Source organism: Periplaneta americana, chromosome 9 (genome assembly GCF_040183065.1).
Source record: "Periplaneta americana isolate PAMFEO1 chromosome 9, P.americana_PAMFEO1_priV1, whole genome shotgun sequence".
In the NCBI taxonomy this organism is placed as follows: domain Eukaryota; kingdom Metazoa; phylum Arthropoda; class Insecta; order Blattodea; family Blattidae; genus Periplaneta; species Periplaneta americana.
In genome coordinates this window covers 12,522,514-12,541,266 of record NC_091125.1, presented here as the reverse complement: position 1 = coordinate 12,541,266, position 18,753 = coordinate 12,522,514, and the positions used below count along the sequence as shown (strand labels likewise).

Here is an 18,753-nt window from a genome sequence, read left to right as displayed (position 1 = left end):
AAAATGGATGAAATGGACGGAGAGAGGCGAACCCGACGCTTAGCAGCGGAAGGGACTGAAGAAGAAGAGAAGAAGAATTTAAAAAGTCACTAAATTTAAAGCAAAGGGTTTGTTAAAAGTCACTATTAGGTTGAAAATTCCCTTTATTTGCCACCAGTTACTGCTAAAATTCTTCAATTTGTGAAAGTGGGTATAAGGGATTTTGAATCTATAGGATTCATTTGTTAGTAGGAAGAACCGAACTGCAATACTGAAGTTCGCAAAAGAACACATAAGTACATGAGGATCAGGAATTTTGTGATAATGTTGTCTGATCTGATGAGACTAAAGTTAACATATGGCCCTGATGGCGTTAGCAGTGCGGAGAAAACCCAGAGAGGACAATAATGTGGCCAACACACTACCCACTATAAAAGATGGGGATGGTTGTTATGTTGCGGGGGTGTATGTCAGCAAGATGAATGGCAATATCCAGTTCATTGATGGTCTAATGGAGAAGCAAGTGTGTGTGAACATTCTTAAGAAGAATGTGAAACAAAGTACCGGAAAAATAGGGTATGACGCCTACATCATGTTCCAACATGACAACGACTCCAAACATATGGCCGAAATAAATGAGACTTGGTTAATTTGGAATGTGCCTAAACTACTGAGAACTCCTCCTCAATCTGCTGATTTTAACCCAATTGAAAATTTATGAGCTTATCTGAAGCCAAGGGTGCATAGCAAACATTTTTCTTCGATAAAAGAATTGAAAAATGAGATTGCTACGGAATGGTAAAAAAAATCAGCCCTCAAAGGATGTGAACGCTTTCCAGGGAAAATTTGAAGCTGTTATTAAAGCCAAAGGCTATTCTACAAAATATTAAAGATCAGAGATATATTTGTTTTAATTACTAATCGATTTTTGTTCTCTCTGTAAGAATAAGAATGTGAGAAGAAAAAGTGCAATATTATTTTTGTTTATAATATCTTACATCTTAATTAATTGTTGGTTTTATTTACTTTTATATATTATGTAAATAAATCTATCTGTAAATGTTTGCTAAAAAGAAAGATTCAATTAGAATAATTTTGGTTGTGAAAATTTTACTGCTTTATTTATAAAATCCAAGTGTATGAATATCAAAGTGACGTGCTGTATATTTGAGTCTAGTTTTCTTCTAAATCTGTTATTTCATGACTCTATATTATCAACTACGCGGTCATCTATCGTTGGTGGAATTTTAGAAAGGCTATATTTTCGCGAAATGATGCCGAATATTCACCATGATATTACCTGGCATTCGCCTTACAGCTGGAAAGAAACTTCGGAAAAATATAATCCGGTAATGAGCCCAAGCAAAATTCGAAACCCGAGCACTCCTCGCAGTACGATTCCCGCTTGTCAAATTATATCGTCGTTTTTCCTACAATAATTCCTATGTGACATATTTATCGATTTTCAGATTTTTGCTCTATTAACCCTGCATTACTCAGGTGGGATGTGGTAAACCCCGGTGCGTATATTTCAACGAAAATCTAAGAGATGGAGCTAGTGTGTACTCTGTGCATCTGTATACCTTTCAATCACATCCAGAAGAGTTCACTTAAGAAATTGTTTAAGTGAACTAAGAATAGTATATTTAATTGCGTTTATCTGATTTCTGAAACTTGCGGAAAAATATAGGCCTATTAGTTATTTAAAATGGGGTTTGTGAAACCCCACTTGAGCAATGGTGAGAATATTTATAACATGAGTAACGCAGGGTTAAATAGCTTAAATAGTGATACAGCAAATAATAAAATCTCCTATATGTAATTATATTCCTTTCTTTCGAAAATGTAAGAATTCACAATCCCCTATGTACAGCTGCCATAGAATGAATAAATGCGTTTTTTCCTCCTACTGAAAAATTGTACATTTTGCACATAGACGTTATTGCAGGAACATCGACGATATCAATGTCGTTCTATGTGGTTAAGTATTTCTTCCAGACAACTATTTTGTGTAGTTAATGTTGTGTTATTGAGTTTTGAGTGTAAATAGGATAGTTTCATCGTATCTTCTCATAAATGTGACCTGAAGTTGTGCCTTCAGCCGTAGACTTAAACGACGATGAACGCAATGTACGTCAAATCGGAAATGTGATAAATAAGTTATGCTCAGATGCACAGTCCATGATACAATAAAACTGTTCATAGAGATACGAGTACAAGAATAGGGATATACCAAAAAACCAAGTTCATGTCGTGCGAGACGCATAAATTAAAATGAAGACCGTTTTACAATTCATATTGGAGTGTTGCTCGGATGTGTCTACTCTTGATTAAATCAAAATACAGTTTTCAGTCTCTATAAATTATCAAGTTGGCATTTAATATTAAAAACAATAAATATACATTTTATTACATTTGTTCTTAAATTAAAGTTAATGATTCATGTGAGCGTATAAATATACAAAATATCAATCTCAATTCTAAACAAAGAACTTGCAAGGATCTAAAACTATAGATCTATATATTTATTACAAATTAAATAAATATTAACGCACGAACTTCGTACACAGTCAACATACGACATATTGAACAATATGGAGACCGAACTAATAATATGCAACGACTTTCGTAGTAAGTCTGGTTTAATGGGTCACTTAATAGCAACCTACATTGAATAATTGTCCACCGAGTTAGTTCTGTGGCAGCGTGCTCTACGAGATCTGAATGACTCCTACTTAAACATCTTAGATTCGAAACTGCTTCTATAAACGCATGCATCATGTAACATCATCCTTATCCGAAGTGGACTTAGAAAATATTCGCTGTTCTATAGTGCGGTCACTTTTTTTTTATAGCTGTACAAATTGAAAATAGGTCACAGTCCTGCCATCTATCCGCAATATGCGGAACCCGAATCACGCAAGTGAAGTGGGTAGGCATTAGATACACACATATTGAATAATTTGATATTGTAACTAAGATTCGCCATGGTTTAAGTACCATTGTGTATTAAAAAATTGTAATAATATCAAGATAATTTACATTGTTTAAATGCAATGCATATATATATATATATATATATATATATATATATATATATATATAATCTCAAATTACCACAATTATAACATGTCACAAAATCAAAATTGGTCAATGTATAAATAGATTGTATTTTATTATAGGCTATATAGAGTAATTTAGGGACATCTCGAAAAAAAAATAATTTTGGCACCCATTTATGCAAACTGTATTCTAATTTTTTCCTAATATATATGGACATGTTTTCCGTACATATCACGTATATGCTGCCAATGTGATCTTTTTATATCTTTGTATTTAAAAAAAAAAATACTAATTTTATGTATGTGTCAAATTCTCCCATAATGGGGGAGATTTAGACAAGGTATGACAAACATAGAAAATACTTTAAAACCCAAAATTTACAACACAAATTTTGCCTCTGAAATATAAATATTATATAATATTCTTACTCACGCTTGTCATATGTGAATTTTTCTTCGATGACATTTTCCTCGCATGCCTCGTGAAACCAATTTTGGCATTTTACAACATACTGAACACAAAGTTCTCTAGTATTGTCATTACACGCGGCACAACAGAGCATTAGATTACTTCCTTCTGTGAGAAAGCCTAACGTCTTTTTGCTGCTTAGTCTCCTTCAGCTGTTTCCTATACTTTTCAGACGTTATTACGTCTCAGTCTTGTAGTTTTCTTACTCTTTTGACACGAGATGAAAACGTTAGCAGTGGAACTGGTGACAGTTCTTCAAAGGAAGTATAAGTAGGTGAGGAATTAGGCAAGCCTAAATGTCTTTGTGCAGATGGTGTATGTAATGTTCTTGGGGAGTGGTAATGTCTTCTTCAATGCAAATTTCACATCAATGTTCTGCTAGGACCAGATCGTACTCAAACCTGTTATCATACAGTACATCAGGATGCCAATTTTCTTACGTCATTAATTGTTAATCCACATAGTCTTTAGAATCAAGGCGAAGGATACGTCGTACGAATTGATCTTCCATGTTTTTATCGAGAGTTACGCCTTTTCATATTTGCCCTCTACCAATGAAAATTAAAATATACAATTTAATTAAGATTGGTTCAATGGAAGGTGAGTAATTAAGTACAATCAGGCAGACACACAGAGAAAAAAAAAACAGAGAAACGAATAAAGTGGCACTAAAAAGTTCTATGAAGAATTATTGCGAACTCTCCTAAGAACAGATATATGAAAAGTTTGATAGAGACAGATCCCCAGGTCATCTGAGATCTGAGAAGGAGCAAAAGCGAAATCAGGAAGAACTCGAAACATGTCGAAATCTCCCCGAGTTACACATTCATTCAAAAGATGACAACACATCCGAAACAAAGATAATCGTTTGAGGGAAATCATTTTGGCGCTTTTACTAACGTGTAAAATGTATATACAATAACTTGTGTATCTACCAATATCACGCACATACAGTCAAGTACAATAAACTAAAGATGGTATATTTTATTTCATCGAAAAGAAAAGTGTAACTCATATTTATTGTGCTTATTGCTTTATGTGAACGTAAAATACAACCTGAGGTCACGAGATTCACTTACACAGAGATTACAAATACAATCAACACAGATCTCCTGTAGTTCGAACTTTTTTCACTAGCAACTGTGCTCGTAATGGGTACTTTTCTTAAAACTGTCGAGAACTCCCAAAACGATCATACTTTTTTTTTTTTTTTTACTTTCTAGTGGGTTATTTTACGACACTGTATGAACATCTCAGGTTATTTAGCGTCTCAATGAAATGAAAGTGATAATGCCGGTGAAATGAGTCCGGAGTCCAGCACCGATAGTTAACCAGTATTTGCTCATATTGGGTTGAGAGAAAACTCCGGAAAAAACTTCAACTAGGTAACTTGGCCTGACCGGGATTCGAACCCGGGCCACCTGGTTTCGCGGCCAGACGCGCTAGTCGTTAGACACTCTACTTTATGAAATAATCCCAACTTAATATTATAATTCATAGCATTCTAGTAATGGTACACATTTTTAATGCATATTATGTTCTGTTATAAGGTTTTAACTCATTATATTATTAGTGTCGTAGTTTTTACTATTTCTATAAATATTATACGTTTAAACATTGTTTTATATTGTCTGATGATGTCATAAAATAACAAAAAGGTTCACAGGAATCATTAACTTTAATTAACAACAAAATTGTATATTCCATATTTTTATTTTGATGTATCGTCGCTTAAGAAACAATACCGCCTAACTGACATTTTTGGTCAAAACTGTTTTTTTGCACATATGGTACCTCCACTGTCATCTGGATGCATTGACAAGCGCGGGAATTTGATTGCATGAATGGCCTGCGTGCGAAGGAGGGGGTACAATACCGCATATCTGAAGTCACGAGAAGTCTGTTGGAAATACGGCGTATCTGACAACAGATATTATGTCTGCGTCTTCAGTACGGAAGCTGGTTCTCGTTACTGCCTTGTAAAATTGTGTCAACAGTGTGTGATATTCTGAGAAGATTAAAGAAGTGTTCAGTTTCAATTATTTAAAAAGGTATATATAATAGAATTATTTCACTAATGTCAATTGAATATTTGTTGAGCTGAATTCACGCAGAATCTTACTGCAAGTTCATTCACTGAAATATAGGATATTTATTATTTTATTATTATATAGACCTACATATACAAGAAAAGAAATGAATCGGACGGCGGCGGTCAGTTTAGCGAGAACAAAATCCTATCTGTGCTATGTTCTGCATTCAAGACGGGAGAAACTCCTGTGGACATTAACAAAGATATCTCATGACATGAGAAAAAAATTCAGATTTACAAAAAAGATGTTTACGTGTACATTGGGAATTAAAGAATGGATTGTGCGATATTGGTACTGATGGCGTCCCTTCTGTAAAAAATTAGACATGTCCTCGTGAAAAATCACAGAAAAAAGAGTATTCGAAAGAATTTCTTACTTCTTTCTTCAGTAGCCTGCCTAAATTACCGTCACATTATTGTAGACGAACGTCCACAAAATTGTATCTAGGATCGATTGTGCAGTCACAGTCACAATTATATGAGCTTTACAAAGAAAAATGTGATGACAGTAACCTAAGCCGACATACTTTCGACAGTTTGTTCCAGGAGTCTAACCTCAGTCTCTTTAGGCCCAAGAAGGTTCAATGTAACGTTTGCTGCAGCTATAAAGCCGGAAATATCAAAGAAGAAGAATGGAAAACTCATAATGAAAGGAAAGAATTGCCAAGAAATGAAAAATATAAAGACAAAGAAAATGGACAGAAAAAGTTGTGTATAGTTTATACAATGGATCTTCAAGCAGTTAAGATGGCACCATTTGTGCAGGCTAGTTCCATATATTATAAAAGAAAATTAGCTGTGCATAATTTTACAATGTACAACCTAGCCACTCAGGAAGCAGTATGCTACTAATTTTATGAGACAGAATCTAGTGGCGTCAACTTTTGCATCATGCGTGTAGGATAGCCTACGTTAACCAAGCAACTGAAAGATCGTCTACTCCCAGTTATTCTGTATTCTGATGGTTGTAATTACCAGAATAGAAACGTAGTAATGGCAAATGCCTTATTAAGATTAGTCATTAATTCTGATGTTACAATAACACAGAAATGTTTGGAAAAAAGACATACGCAAATGGAATGCGATTCCGTCCATAGTTCTATTGAATGTGAACTGAAAATGCGTGAAATAACACTTCCTAGCCAGTACGCTTTGATTTCTAAAGAGGCTAAGAAGAAACCATTCCCCTATGAAGTCCATTATTTGACTCAGAACTTCTTCACCAACTTTGCGACTGAAGATTTGTGGTGATACGACTCTATTCGACCTGGGAGGAATAAAAATGACTACGGTCACTGACTTAAGAGTCATTCAGTATTGCCCTGATAGTATAATACTCTTCAAGTGCAATTTCAATGGTGACTTGCAAGAGATGCCTAGGCGCCCTAAGAAGCTCTCCAGGAATGTCTTTTTCCAAAATGTACAATAATAGGCTGAAGATTAATGAGTCAAAATGGAATCATCTGCAGCAATTGAAGAATGTTATTCCAAGAGACTGCCATTGTTTTTATGATAGCATTCCACAATAGGGTTAGTCAAGGATTACTTTTTACGATTCCAGTTTAAGCCTATAATTATTTCTTTATTGTGTTTAACGAATATTGTGCCTGAAAAATTATTATCATCATTATTATATTTTTATATGATTTTCTGTTCATTATTAGCAAATCAAGTCCATTGTCAATAGTAGTAGTAAAAAAAAAGGTAAAGGTATCCCCGTAACATGCCATGAAGGCATTAGGGGGGCATGGAGGTAGAGCCCCATGCTTTCCATGACCTCGGCACTAGAATGAGGTGGTGTGGTCGGCACCACGCTCTGACCGCCTTTTACCCCCGGGAAAGACCCAGCACTCAATTTTATAGGAGGCTGAGTGAACCTCGGGGCCGTTCTGAAAGTTTGGCAACGAGAAAAAATCCTGTCACCACCTGGGATCGAACCCCGTACCTTCCAGTCCGTAGCCAGCTAGTAATAATAATAATAATAATAATAATAATTATTATTATTATTATTATTATTAATCATCATTTTATTATAAAATTATATTTGTCAGCAACGTTTTAGTAACAATTATATTTATCTATTCAAATACGTAGTGTGAAAATACCTACCTGTTATCAGATTATCATTATTATTATTATCATTATCATTATTATCATTATTATTATTATTATTATTATTATTATTATTATTATTATTATTACAATAAACATTGAACTGTGTCTTCTTTTTTCCTTTTCCATAGTTTCAGCATTTGATTGACTGTAAGAATGCAGCAATTATTGTCTGGAACGTATACTTTATTTTTTTTCATGGAGTGCAGTTTCATAGAAAGGACTTTGCCGACAGACCTTCTACTGCCCCCTACTAATTGGTTGTCATAAATAAATGTCTTCCTTACTATGACGGAAATCTTGTCTTCTCTTGTTAGTGACCAATCACAACCCTCGTTCAGAAGAATTGACAGGTGCCCGTCAAATCCACGTGGAGGCAGAGTTGCCGCATCGTTTCCGAATTCCAAGAATCCCGTCAGTTTCACTGCATAATTTCGAAGGTCATCAGGATTGTGACAACTGTGCAATGTTGGGATTAGGGGACAGGATGGAATTGTCAGAGCTGTTGTGTAGAAAGTAATAAATCTGTAAATGGGTGTTCAAAGGAACCACCGAACTGCACTCCTTGAAATAAAATAAGGTTCTATTGCTAACTCAACCCACAGCCTACCGACCTTGACCTCAAGTCAGATGGTAGGACAACAATTCAGATGACACATTAACAGATACAAGAGCACGAATAATATTTCCAGAAGACACTTTTAACGTAAAGAAAACGCTAGTCAACATGTGTCTTGAAGCTGCTAAAGTTGTCTCACAACACCGGGTAACTAACAAAATGTAGTTAACGGCAGAGTTCCAATACCGCGTAAGTGACATGGCCAAATGTCTATGGCCATGATCATCCATTTTCATTTAGTTACAAATTAGTTAAGCTATTTCATAGCCTATACACCACTTTTCAAGACTATTGAGTTATTTTTATGGTTTTTATTCGGTTTTCTCCTTCTCCTGTAAAATTTACATTTTGTCAGGAAAGAAGAGGAAAGATTAAGAGCTTGCCCATGACAGGTATTTAGAGAACCATATTCCTTCCTTCAAAACAGATAAACATAGGCGTAACAAAATTAATATTTAATATTTTGAGGAAACAACAAACTTAAATTCTGGGAAAGGGTTAATATGAAAAGGTACCAACTGCTACAAAACTTTTTCAATCTATTCTAAACACAGACAGAGAGAGTTTTTAAAACAGCTCCTATATTTAAAAGTTTCAAAATTGGATGAAACATAGGAGTGTTGGTCGGTTGGTTAACCCTCCCATATATTGAAGATCGTGCAACAATGTATACAGTTGTAGTACTGGCGGTGGTAGTAGTAGTAGTAGTAGTAGTAGTAGTAGTAGTAGTAGTAGTAGTAAGTAATAAGTGTAACGTTAGTGATATAATAACAGTAGTGGTGGTGGTGGTGGTGGTGGTTGTGGTTATAGTAGTAGTAGTAGTAGTAGTAGTAGTAGTAGTAGTAGTAGTAGTAGCAGCAGTAGTAGTAGTAGTAGTAGTAGTAGTAGTAGTAGTAGTAGTAGTAGTAGTATTTTTGGTGGTAGTATTTGTATAGTTAATATTGTTATCTGAGGTAATATTGTTATATGTGGCAGTAGTTACTTACTTACTTACATACTTACTTACTTACTTGCTTTTAAGGAACCCGGAGGTTCATTGCCGCCCTCACATAAGCCCGCCATTGGTCCCTATCCCGAGCAAAATTAATCCAGTCTCTACCATCATATCCCACCTCCCTCAAATCCATTTTAATATTATCTTCCCACCTACGTCTCGGCCTCCCCAGAGGTCTTTTTCCCTCCGGCCTCCCAACTAACACTCTATATGCATTTCTGGATTCGCCCATACGTGCTACATGTCCTGCCCATCTCAAACGTCTGGATTTTATGTTCCTAATTATGTCAGGTGAAGAATACAATGCGTGCAGCACTTAGGTACTTACTGGCTTTTAAAGAACCCGGAGATTCATTGCCGCCCTCACATAAGCCCGCCATTGGTCCCTATCCTGAGCAAGATTAATCCAGTCTCTACCAACATATCCTACCTCCTTCAAATCCATTTTAATATCATCTTCCCATCTACGTCTCGGCCTCCCCAAAGGTCTTTTTCCCTCCGGCCTCCCAACTAACACTCTATATGCATTTCTGGATTCGCCCATTCTGCGTTTAATTTCCTCCCGAGTGTCATTTATATTTGTTACTGTTGCTCCAAGATATTTGAATTTTTCTACCTCCAATTTATATGTGGCAGTAGTAGTGGGGTTATGGTTTTTGTTTTTGCAAAATTATCAGTATTTATTTGACATAGAATCCTTGAGCAAAAGCTCTTAATTGGGAACAATACATTGAAGATAAAAGTGGTGCTGGTTATAGTTTTGGTGTTTTTGTAATTGGTTATTTTATGATGCTTTATCAACTGCTATGGTTATCTAGCGTCTGCATGAGATACCAGCGAAATGAGTCAAGAGTCTAGCGCCGAATGTTACCTGCATTTGTTCTTAATGGGTTGAAGGAAAACCTCAGAAAAAACCTCAGCCAGGTAACTTGCCCCAACCAGAATTTGAAACCAGGTCCGCTCGTTTTACGGTCAGGCATGTTAAGTGTTACTTCACATCGGTAGAGAGTTTTGGTATTAGTCGTGGTGTTTGTGCAGGTATTGGTCTTGTGTTGGTTGTAGTGGTAATGTTAGTCATAATGGTCGTAGTAACATAGTGACATTTATATCCTAGTTCTTATGTGAGTGATATGTGACAAATTGATATTAGATTTGAGTATTTCACTGACTGACAGAAATTACATTCCTTTTACCCATGCCATTAAATGTGTATCATACTACGACCAAATATATATTTCGAATGATTCAGAAATATCAATGGGTTGGCCGCATCGGATCCAAAACATTGATTTTAAGTTAGGCATAACCTGCATGTTGTTCTGACAATACACAAGCAGATTCGGGTTAATTGGTTATGAAATGAAGTGAGATTCTTATTGGCTCGTAGTCCATATGGTCGCGTTGCCTGACATTGTCTACTATGCTCTGACTGGTCTGTTTCGGCACAATACTCTTGAAACTACAAATTGTTTGTGATCCTTCCCCTCGTTACCAGTAGTACACGTAACATCAACTTCTAGGTTCAGGGTAGGAAACCGCCAGTTTTAATTATCATTTATAGCCAAATAGGTACACGATTAATATTATCTCCACTATACAACTGAATTAATGCAGATTTCTAGCTTTATTTATAACATTATATCTACGTCGTTTTCCTATATCAGTTTATATTTCAATCTGAATTCCATCAATTTATAAATAATGCAGAGATTGCATTGGATCAAGATTTAAAATTTAAGTCAACGTCACAGAAAAGATTCCTTTCACATATAATCTTACTTACTTACTTACAAATGGCTTTTAAGGAACCCGAAGGTTCATTGCCGCCCTCACATAAGCCCGCCATCGGTCCCTATCCTGTGCAAGATTAATCCAGTCTCTATCATCATATCCCACCTCCCTCAAATCCATTTTAATATTATCCTCCCATCTACGTCTCGGCCTCCCCAAAGGTCTTTTTCCCTCCGGTCTCCCAACTAACACTCTGTATGCATTTCTGGATTCGTCCATACGTGCTACATGCCCTGTCCATCGCAAACGTCTGGATTTAATGTTCCTAATTATGTCAGGTGAAGAATACAATGCGTGCAGTTCTGCGTTGTGTAACTTTCTCCATTCTCCTGTAACTTCATCCCTCTTAGCCCCAAATATTTTCCTAAGCACCTTATTCTGAAACACCCTTAACCTATGTTCCTCTCTCAGAGTGAGAGTCCAAGTTTCACAACCATACAGAACAACCGGTAATATAATTTCACATATAATCTTGTAAGAACAAATTTTGGGCATATCAATTCTGCGCCAAATAACACAGTTTCATATCAAACGCTCTTATAAATTCAGTCTAATTCTGCAGAACGTTTGCAAAGGTATAAAATTATATGGTTGTATGGATCCGAGAGAAAAAAGAAAAGTAGTTGAGCTACTTTTGTATTACGAAATAAAACAAGTAATTAGTCTTCATAGTTTCATATGAGGATCTTATAAAATAAGTCTACAATGTACACATTGTGTTTAATAAATCTTATTATTATAAAATAAGTCTAATTCTGCATAAGTTTGCAAAGTTATGAAGTTACATGGTTAACACATTTTTAACTGTGTGGTTTACTTTCTGTCTGCAGAATTTCATCCAATTAAAGATTGCAAAACGCATACTATGTATACCAAACACACTTTTGCTCGATAATCATACTGTATGATATGAAAAACGTATAATACCTGAATTGGCAATAAAGAGTCAATAATAGTACAACAAAAGTATATAGAAACTCATTTTTTCAAATTACATTATATCATCTGTTTGTTGGACAAACCGTATTGTACAGTTTATACTGAAGTCCAATAACAACTTATTTTAAGGTGACAATGTTAAACTTTATCTTTTTACTTTAGTACAAACATAAAAAAGCGAAAGAGAAAACTAGGTAGAAATACAGTAAGAAATATACATGGATAGAAACAAACAAGTTTACGTAATACGACGGGATATCGATATATGTCGATTCCTACCTTGTTCGATGCCATTTTTTGTTCCATTCTGCTGACCGGCGTTCTTGTGTTCCTTCATCCTGTCTCTAACACACACACGCACAGTTCGGGCCGGGTACACAGTAATACAACGTCCCTGTTACACAGCCTTTTTATTAAGTAATAATGTGACGACATCATGACGTCACAAGCACTGCCTGTGCTGCAATTGGTAATTATGATAAAACTACTTTTTCTTTTTCTAATGTTTAACTATCTCTCTCCCTCCATCATTGAGGAATTGTTCAAGGTCTAGGTGCCATAACAGTAGGGTGTTCATAAATAAGTTTCTCATTCTACGAACGAAGACGTAGAATCAGAGAATTCTATCGTGAATTTGACAACATTTTTTGCGTTATTCGATACTCTAAATGACTTTAACATCTTGTGACTGTTGTAAGACTCTCTTTCCCTCCTCTCTCTCTGTATATATATTCCTTCATCAAGAGCATTTTCAACTCTATCGGAATTTACCCTCACCTTTACAAATATGCATCAGACAGACGTAGAACACCCTTTAAGTAGGATCGAACAACACCGTGTCTTCACACGTCAATATTGAGACTATTAGCGAGACCAAAGTTCCACAATCTGCGAGTGATTTAGCTTTCTCTCACCGTTAAACTGCGCTTTACCTAGTTCTTACAACATGGACAGACGCTGAATACGTATAGCTCAAGAGACACAATCATAATTAATTAACCTTTCCAGCTTTCTTGTTGTCTAGTTGTAACAAATAAAAATAATATATTTTGATGCACGAAAAACTGGGTTAGGAGTTTTTAATGTGAAACCAATTCCTAGCAGTCGATGAAAGAGTAATGGAACGGAGAAAAATTTCTTCGGAGAGCATTTTTCTCCGTTCCATTACTCTTTCATCGTATGATGACGCAGAACATCTGCATGGAAATTATTATATGTACTTCGGTACATTAAAATAATATATAAAATAATATATATAATTCCTAGCAGGTCTCCTTTCGGCCTCTTTACAACGGTTTATTTAAACAATTAGACGGGCGGATTTTGTTCAGAGCTTGTACCTAAGATTCAAGAATATTCGTGAGTGAGGTAGCTATGTGGAATATAACATTTTTACTAAAATTAAACAAAATTGGCTTGACTTTTCAATGGCCGGACACGGAATGGATCCTGCACTTAGGCTTACATTGGTCCATTGATCAACTTTTTTTAGTTGGTTATTTAACGACGCTGTATCAATTACTGTGTTATTTAGCGTCGATGAGATTGGTGATAGCGAGATGGTATTTGGCGAGATGTAGCCGAGGATTCGCCTTAATCGACTGAGCCACGCCAGTGGCTCATTGATCCATTATATATATATATATATATATATATATATATATATATATATATATATATATATATATATATATACACACATACATACACGCAGGGTGATTCACGAGGATTTAGCGACAATTACGGAGCTTATTTCCGAAGACATTCTGAGTAAAAAATGTCATATAAACGTGTGTCCCAATCTCAATATTTTCAGAGTTACACTAATTTGAATTTTTTAGTAAAATATCATTTTTCTTTAATTTTAAGGGTAAAAAAATAATACAAATAGAGAATAAACTATTTAGAAGTATCATTTCTTTAATTGGCTAGTATTCTGAAGCTAAAAATGTGTTGTAATTGCTTTGTACAAATTTTGATTTTCAATTTTTAACAAAAAATTAAATTATTCTTACTCATTTATCACTAAAATTGTTATAAATCATACTACTTCAGGAACTTCATTCTTTACAATTTAATTATGCATCCTAATGTACAGTCTTGAAGAATTTACAAGAGTGGTTTGATTTGTAACAATTGTTGTGATAAATACGTAACAAAAATGTAATTCTGTTGTTAAAAATTGAAAAAAAGAAAACTGTACGAAGGAACTATGGAATTCAAAACACATTCTTACCTTCAGAATACTAGCTAATTAAAGAAATGATTCTCTATGAATAGTTAATTCCTTATCTGTCATATTCTTTTACCCTTAAAACTAAAGAATAATGGTGTTTTACAAACAACTTCAAAGTAGTGTAACTCTGAAAATATTAAGATTAAGGCACATGTTTATGTGAAATTTTTTGCTCAGAATGTCTTCGGAAATAAGCTCCGTAAGTGACGGTAAATCCTCGTGAATCAATATATATATATAGGGAATTAGGGTCTGTTGGACAGTCGGGCATTTTGGACACTTTCTACTTTAACGTGTTACCTCGTCACTTGTGGGCACCATATTCTGCTAGAAGTCAATTACGGAAGTATCCTCACTCGTGGCTACTTCCGTAATTGACTTCTAGCAGAATATGGTGCCCACAAGTGGCGAGGTAACACTTTAAAGTAGAAAGTGTCCAAAATGCCCGACTGTCCAACAGATCCTAATTTACCCTATATATTTACGATGGAAAATAATGGAGCCTGTGAAATGGACTGACAGAATAAGAAACGAAGCTGTGCTAGAAAGAGTGAGAAAAGAAAGAATAATGCTGAAACTGATCAGGAGGAGAAAAATGAATTGGTTAAGTCGCTCGGTGAGAAGAAACTGCATACTAAAGGATGTACTGGAAGGAATAGTGAACGGGAGAAGTGTTCGGGGCAGAAGAAGATATCAGATGATAGACAACATTAAAATATATCGTTCGTATGCGGAAGACTGGAAATAGAAAAGATTGGAGAATGCTCGGTTAGCAGTGAAAGACCTGCCCTTGGGCGGAACACTATAAATAAATGAATACAATATCTACGATGAATGTCGGAAGTTCGACAAGTGGCCTGGGTGGCATTCGTGAATCCAATGCTGACAGGTGGGCCATCCTACGTCTTGCAAGCCCCATCCTTAGGCGAGTACCTGATGAGCCTCAGGGACCGGAGCCCCAAGCTCTCATCGGCATCAGAAAGCCCTGCTACCGATACTCCAAGACTTCGCCCATGAATATTTTTAACTATTGCAAATGATAGATGAAATTAGACGGTGAAGTGTGTTGGTAAAACGACAGAGGGGAAAGTACCCCGAGAAAAAAACCCTCTGTAACATTTGCTTTGTCCATCATAAATTCCATTACGACTTGGCCGGAGATAGAACCGGCGCCGCCAGGATGGAAGACCAGTGCGCTAGCTTTTGACCCACAGATGCAGCAATTTTACCAAATAGTGATGTAATCAAAACAGACTTTATTTTGTTGCTGAATATTTGTCGTACTTAAAGCGTGATGTCGATTGGAAAAAAAACTATTCAGACAATATAATATCTCCAATGACGATTATTCCATACGTTTATATCTCCGTCAATTTATGGGAGCGGATTTTCGGTCCCGTCTGAATGTTAAGTGGACGTGAGTTGCAGGGAGATTGTTGAACCCATTGCTATACTCCCTCCGTAAGGCAAGGGACGTGACGTCTTATCGCTGTACAAATTAAGAGATCGCAATGACAAAATATCGACACACATGCATTACAACTCCAATTCGAGACTTCTGTGCTTAAAGGTATCCATACAGTGTGTTTTATGATATTCACGTAACCCGGCGGGCTTTAGTGAAACATAGAACAAAAGGGAATATTTCTCTTTATTAATCTTTATTAAGTACCTCGTACTGTGTTTGCAATTAAAGGCTCATACGAATTAGGTAACTTGAAAAGAATGTAAGCTAAGTCGTTACAATACTTTAGAGAAATAGATACAAGAGATTCATATTCTCTAAAAAAAAAAACTTTAATTTCTCTGTAGGAAGAGATGCCCACAGAGGCCGTGTTTCTTTCTCGTTACAAATAATCCAAATGCTATACTGTACCTTGTGGAATTGATATTAATAAATGGATTAGCTTCTCCTCACAAACTAAACTCGGTTGCAAAAGCAATGAAGATGGCGTTTTATACGCTCGACCGAATTTCCATAACAGAGTACTATTTTGCAACCAAATATAAATAGGAAGTATACTAACAATAGGATTTTATTGTGGATTATTGCATGATTTAAAATACAGTGGGTTCGTAGCTCGGCCGGACCGTTTCGCGGCGGCCTTAGATTGGGTGAAGATTGGCGCGCCTGCCGCCAGAGTTACACGTAAACGACCGGCAGTCAAGGGTACGGAACACTAACTACTCTACTAACATTAGGCTTACCTGCATCAAAACGATTTTGAAAGTGATGACCTTCAACTCGAACACATTCCCCATATCTCCGAAAACAATTCTGGTTCACTCGCAAAAGTTCATGTTGATTGATTGCCTGTATTTCTCTCGTGATGTTGTCCTTCAATTCTTGTAAGTGTGCGGATTTGATGCGTACACTTTATTCTTTAACGTTCCCCATAAATAAAAATCGCATGGAGATAGGTCAGGGGAACGAGGTGGCCATAATCCTCGACTAATTATTCTGTCACCAAACACACTTCGCAATTGATGCATAGAATTCGCAGCGGTGTGCGCTGTAGCTAAATACTGCTGAAACCAGCCACTCAATCGTTCATTTCTTGTTAGTTGCGGAGAAAAATAAAAAAAATTGAAGTTACATAAAAGTGTGAATCAACTGTAGTGTCGAAGAATATGGGACCGATAATTCTACTCGCACTGACTGTACACCAAAACCCCAACCTTTACAGCTTGGTGAGGAACTTCATGAATAATATGGGGATTTTCGGTAACCCAGTATCTATTGTTCTGAGTAGAAACGTGACCGTGAAGATGAAACCACGCTCCATCAATGAACAACGTTAAAATTGGGTCCACGTCGCGATTATGAACGGATTGCACAAACCTATTGCAATAATTAACCCTACGTACAGAGTCTTGTGGTTGTAAAGCATGAACTACGGGTTAAGTTTCAGAAGTTTCGTTGCCACAAAAGCTGACGTCTTGGAAATGTTAACCTCTTGTGCTAAACATCGCAGTGATTTACGGGGTGAGTGCTCTAATTGGGCCCCTACTTCATCGAGCTTCTATTCTGTCAGTACACGGCGTTGTTGAATACGTTTCTTGTTCAAAAAAGTTCCTGTACGTCTGACTTTATTGACGAGGTCATGAATAGTTGACTTGCTAGGAATTCGAACACCTGCAAACCGATGTTCAAATTCTCTTCGACACCTACTTGCAGAAGAATGTTTCACATACGCATTATAAAGAAAATACGTTGTTCTAAAGTGTACTCAATCATTATTAATAGACACTTTATCACCACGAGACAACACAATTTTACTCAAAACACGCGCACAGACGTCTTTCCCTCACGACAGATCCAACTCGACTGACTGGCGCGTCAGTGATAGCTACAGCGCTACTCTGGAGGCAGGCGCGCCAATCTTCACCCAGTTCTAGACCGACGCGGAACGGTCCGGCCGAGCGACGAACGTACTGTAGTTTAATAGAATATCACACACTATAAATTTGTATTCTATGCAGTATATCTTGTAGATGTAAATATAGTCGACCTGTTTGGCGAGTTGGTATAGCGCTGGCCTTCTATTCCCAAGGTTGCGGGTTCGATCACGGGCCAGGTCAATGGCATTTAAGTGTGCTTAAATGCGACAGGCTCATGTCAGTAGATTTACTGGCATGTAAAAGAACTCCCGCGGGACAAAATTCCGGCACATCCGGCGAAGCTGATATAACCTCTGCAGTTGCGAGCGTCGTTAAATAAAACAAAACATTTTTTTAGATGCAAATATTATTGTACTGTAAATAATAATTATACAGACCAGCCTTATGGGTTAGTGGTCAGAGCTTCTGACTACAGTTCATGAGGTCCCGGGTTCGATTCCCGGTGAGAACAAAGGAATTTTTCCTTACAGGGGAATGTTCCTGTGATAGCAAATTAGGTTAGGCTTAGATTTAAGATCTCTCCTGGCAATTTATAATCATACTATCATCATCGTCATCGTGGCAGCATAAGTCCAGGCGCCCCAACCTCAAAAGTGAGTTACAAATAGCCATTGTCAGGAGAGACTAGAAATGTCAAATGACAACCTGGCGGCATTGAAATAATAATAATAATAATAATAATAATAATAATAATAATAATAATAATAATAATAATGACTGTACACATTTTTAGAAAGCTTAAGACTCCATTAGTTACAAGGGATTGTATTATTTTATTATTTCAAATAATACCATAATCAATATTGTATATTGTTTGCTTACTATACCATAATTAAACTATTATTACTATAATTAATTACTTATTATTGTTATTATTAGATGTTCGTGTTTATTATTATGTTTCGCATATATAATAATAATAATAATAATAATAATAATAATAATAATAATAATAATAATAATTGTTGTTGTTGAATGTGCACTACTACTGGCTTCCAACTTAGAAAGTGTAGGCATACTGCCTTAGCTTCACAGTTCACAATATCGTTCAATCAAGT

At 36.1% G+C, this 18,753-nt stretch overlaps 1 protein-coding gene and 1 non-coding gene across 2 annotated transcripts in view; one reads left to right on the top strand and one right to left on the bottom strand.

Annotated features, from left to right (window-relative positions):
• Pu (GTP cyclohydrolase punch) overlaps positions 1–12,448 on the bottom strand; it is a 299,440-nt gene extending 286,992 nt beyond the window's left edge. Inside the window, exon 1 of the mRNA XM_069834421.1 lies at positions 12,337–12,448. Coding sequence (XP_069690522.1) covers positions 12,337–12,394 — 58 coding nt within the window. The 5' untranslated portion in view covers positions 12,395–12,448. The remainder of the gene's footprint in view (positions 1–12,336) is intronic.
• Positions 12,449–18,074: 5,626 nt separating this feature from the next.
• Positions 18,075–18,146, top strand: TRNAC-ACA (transfer RNA cysteine (anticodon ACA)). The gene has a single exon. It is a non-coding gene; the product is annotated as a tRNA-Cys (tRNA).
• The last annotated feature ends 607 nt before the right edge of the window (positions 18,147–18,753 follow it).